The sequence below is a fragment of the Passer montanus genome, unplaced genomic scaffold, assembly GCF_014805655.1.
Source record: "Passer montanus isolate IOZ18808 unplaced genomic scaffold, ASM1480565v1 scaffold532, whole genome shotgun sequence".
Lineage (NCBI taxonomy): Eukaryota > Metazoa > Chordata > Aves > Passeriformes > Passeridae > Passer > Passer montanus.
Window position 1 is genome coordinate 15416 of NW_024370286.1, and position 4581 is coordinate 19996.

The following is a 4581-nucleotide window of genomic DNA, read 5'->3' on the forward strand; positions in this document are numbered from 1 at the left end:
GGACACAGGGACATCGTTGGGGGCATGGGGGACACTGGGGAACCCCACAGCACCCGCGGGTCTGGGGACACAGGGACATCGTTGGGGACATTGGGGACATTGGGGACATCACTGGGGACATTGGGGACACTGGGGAACCCTGCAGCACACGCGGGTCTGGGGACACAGGGGACATTGATAGGGACATCACAGGGGACACTGGGGACACTGGGGACATTGGGGACACCGGGGACCCTGTGCAGCACCCGCGGGTCTGGGGACACAGGGGACATCAGTGGGGACATTGGAGACATCACTGGGGACATTGGGGACCCCGCAGAGCACCCGCGGGTCTGGGGACACAGGGACATCATTGGGGACATTGGGGACATCACTGGGGACACTGGGGACATTGGGGCCCTCGAGGACACCGCGCAGCACCCGCGGGTCTGGGGACACAGGGGACATTGATGGGGACATCACTGGGGACATGGGGACACCGGGGACCCTGCGCAGCACCCGCGGGTCTGGGGACACAGGGGACATTGGGGACATTACTGGGGACACTGGGGACATTGAGGACCCCCAGCAGCACCCATGGGTCTGGGGACACAGGGGACATTTGGGACATCATTGGGGACATTAGGGACATCGTTGGGGGCATTGGGGACATCGGGGACCCCGCGCAGCACCCGCGGGTCTGGGGACACAGGGACATCGTTGGGGACATTGGGGACATTGGGGACACTGGGGAACCCTGCAGCACACGCGGGTCTGGGGACACAGGGGACATTGATGGGGACATTGGGGACATTGAGGGACTGGGGACATTGGGGCCCTCGAGGACCCCGCGCAGCACCCGCGGGTCTGGGGACACAGGGACATCGTTGGGGGCATTGGGGACACTGGGGAACCCCACAGCACCCGCGGGTCTGGGGACACAGGGACATCGTTGGGGACATTGGGAATGTTGGGGACATTGTGGGTAGCATTGTCCACAGGTGCCACCACACCCCCAGGTGTCCCCGATGTCCCAAGTGCCACCACACCTCCAATGTCCCCAGTGTCCCCGAGTGCCACCACACCTCCAATGTCCCCGGTGTCCCCAGGTGCCACCACACCCCTAGATGTCCCCGGTGTCCCTGATGTCCCTGCTGTCCCCAGGTGCCACCACACCCCCCAAGGTCCCTGATGTCCCCAGGTGCCACCACACCCCAGTATTCCAAAGTGTCCCCAGTGTCCCCAGGTGCCACTACACCCCCGATGTCCCCGCTGTCCCTACTGTCCCCAGTGTCCCTGATGTCCCTGAGTGCCACCACACCCCAATATCCCCAGGTGTCCCCAATGTCCCCGCTGTCCCAAATGTCCCCGCTGTCCCTGGTGTCCTCAATGTCCCCGCTGTCCCCAGGTGCCACCACACCCCCGATGTCCCCAATGTCCCCGCTGTCCCCAGTGTCCCCAATGTCCTCAGGTGCCACCACACCCCCGATGTCCCTGATGTCCCCGCTGTCCCTGCTGTCCCCAGTGTCCCTGCTGTCCCCAGGTGCCACCATATCCCCGATGTCCCTGCTGTCCCCAATGTCCCCGATGTCCCCAATGTCCCTGATGTCCCCAAATGCCACCACACCCCAATATACCCAGGTGTCCCCGCTGTCCCCGCTGTCCCCAATGTCCCCGGTGTCCCCGGTGTCCCCAATGTCCCCGATGTCCCCAATGTCCCCAATGTCCCCGATGTCCCTGGTGTCCCTGGTGTCCCCAATGTCCCCGGTGTCCCTGGTGTCCCCAATGTCCCCAATGTCCCCAGTGTCCCCAGTGTCCCCGCTGTCCCCAGTGTCCCCAATGTCCCCGGTGTCCCCAGTGTCCCCGTGTCCCCGCTGTCCCCAGTGCCACCCACCGTAGCCATCGTAGGGGTCGCTGTCCAGCCCCGGGAGGCGCCAGCAGCGGATCCGAGCGTCCACCCCGGCACTGCAGCACAGCCCCGCGCCACCGCTGTCACCAGTGTCACCGGTGTCACCTGCCGCCACCGCCACCGCCAGCACCGGGCCCCTGGGAGGGGACAGAGGGACAGAAATTACAGCGGTGTCACTGCTGTCACCGGTGTCACTGTCACTGCCAGCACCGGGCCCCTGAATGGGACAGAGGGACAGAAATCACACTGGTGTCACTGCTGTCACCGGTGTCACTGCTGTCACTGCCAGTACTGGGCCCCTGGATGGGGACAGAGGGACAGAAATCACACTGGTGTCACTGCTGTCACCGGTGTCACTGCTGTCACCTGTGCCACTGACAGTACCGGGCCCCTGGACGGGGACAGAGGGACAGAAATCACACTGGTGTCACTGCTGTCACCAGGGTCACTGCTGTCACCGGTGTCACTGACAGTACTGGGCCCCTGGACGGGGACAGAGGGACAGAAATCACACTGGTGTCACTGCTGTCACCGGTGTCACTGTCACTGCCAGCACCAGAACCCTGGACGGGGACAGAGGGACAGAAAGCACAGCGGTGTCACCGCTGTCACTGTCACCCGTGTCACTGCCAGCACTGGGACCGTGGGAGGGGACAGAGGGACAGAAATCACACCAGTGTCACCACTGTCACCTGTGTCACTGACAGCACTGGGCCCCTGGACGGGAACAAGGGCACAGAAATCACAGCGGTGTCACCACTGTCACTGCTGTCACCTGTGTCACCACTGTCACCCGTGTCACTGCCAGCACAGTGGCCCTGGGACGATGACAAAGTGACAAAAAATCCCTGTACAATCACAGCCAGGTGACAAGTGGGTGACAAGGAAGTGACACCAAGGTGACAAAGTGACAAAAAGCAAGAATAAAGCCACAACCACCAATGTGACAATGAAGGTGACAATGAGACAACACTGAGATGACACTGAGATGACACTGAGGTGACACAGAGGTGACACAGAGGTGACACTAAGGTGACACCGAGGTGACACCGAGGTGACAAACCTGTGCCCGCGGAAGGCGTACACCGGCTCCACGTCCAGCGCCGCGTTCCTGAGGGGACAACGGTGACAACGTGGTGACAACGTGGTGACAACGCGGTGACAACGGCCACGGCTCCCCCACCACCCCGTCACCCGCGTGTCACCCGCGTGTCACCCGCGTGTCACCCACTTCCTGGGCACGAGCGGCTTCTGCAGGTTCCAGAGCTTGAGGGTGGCGTCCTCGGAGGCCGTCACCAGCGCCGGGTGACAATGGAGACAGTGACACCAGGGTGACCTTGGGGACACACAGGGGACAGTGGGGACACAGGGGACAGTGACACTGGGGGGGCCTTGGGGACACAGGGGACACCCAGGGGTCCTGGGGACACAGGGGACAGAGAGGGCAGAGGGGACAATGGGGACAGTGACATCAGAGTGGCCTTGGGGACACCGAGGGGACAGAAAGGACAATGGGGACATTGACACTGGGGTGGCCTTGGGGACACAGGGGACACCCTGGGGACAGAGAGGACAATGGGGACAGTGACATTGGGGTGGCCTTGGGGACACCCTGGGGACAGAGAGGACAATGGAGACAGTGACACCAGAGGGGCTTTGGGGACAATGGGGACACCCTGGGGACAGATGGGACAATGGGGACAGTGACACTGGGGTGGCACTGGGGACACAGAGACCCCCCGGGTGACACAGGTGACACGGGTGACACAGGTGACACGGGTGACACGCCTGTCCTTACCTTCCGGTGGCCGCAGTGGCCGCGGTGGCCCCAGGTCCCCGTCCCGCAGGTGGCACCGGTGGCTCTCTGTGACAACGGGGGGAGGGGTCAGGAGATGTCCCCAGGTGTCCCCAAATGTCCCCGAGCTCACCTCTGATGGCCCCAGCTGTCCCCAAGGTGTCCCTGAATTCATCTCTGATGTCCCCAGCTGTCCCCAAGGTGTCCCCAAGGTGTCCCTGGGTGTCTCCAGGCTCACCTCGGATGTCCCCAGGTGTCCCCAAGCGTCCCCAGGTGTCCCCAAAATGTCCCCAAGGTGTCCTTGACCTCACCTCGGATGTCCCCAGGTGTCCCCAGGTGTCCCCAGGGTGTCCCCAGGTGTCCCCAAAGAAATCCCCAAAAATCCCATGGGAAATTCTAAAAATTCCCGAAAAAAAACTTCAAATCCCACCAAAAAACTCCAAAAATATCCCAGGAAGAAACCCACTGAAAAACCCCCAAAAATTCCCCAACACCCAGAAAATTCCCCAAAAATCCTCCAAATCCCACCAAAACAACCCAAAAAAAAAATACCAGAAATGCCCAAAAACTCCCCGCAAAAAAACCCCTTAAAAATCCCAAATCTCACCAAAAACCCCCAAAAAAATCCTAGGAAAAAAAACCCAAATCCCCTTAAAAACCCCCAAACCCCACAAAAAAACCCCCAGAATTCCCCCAAATGTCTCTTAAAAACCCCAAAACACCCAAAAAACCTCTTAAAACCCAAAAAATTCCAGAAAAAGAAACCCCAAAAATCCCACGAGAAAAGCCTCAAACCCCACCAAAAAAACCCCAAAAATCCCCCAAAACCCACAAAAAAAAAAAATTCCCTAAAAAAATGCCCCAAAATCCCCAAAAATTAAAAAAAAAAATAATTTAA

General features: G+C 60.2%; 1 protein-coding gene across 1 annotated transcript in view; it reads right to left on the bottom strand.

Annotated features, from left to right (window-relative positions):
* The window catches only part of LOC120509810 (striatin-4-like), a gene marked incomplete at its 5' end in the record, with an annotated part of 7411 nt that extends 3659 nt beyond the window's left edge, over window positions 1-3752 (bottom strand). Inside the window, 4 exons of the mRNA XM_039724916.1 lie at window positions 1874-2025; window positions 2952-2999; window positions 3120-3224; window positions 3687-3752. Coding sequence (XP_039580850.1) covers window positions 1874-2025; window positions 2952-2999; window positions 3120-3224; window positions 3687-3752 — 371 coding nt within the window. The remainder of the gene's footprint in view (window positions 1-1873; window positions 2026-2951; window positions 3000-3119; window positions 3225-3686) is intronic.
* Window positions 3753-4581: the final 829 nt, after the last annotated feature.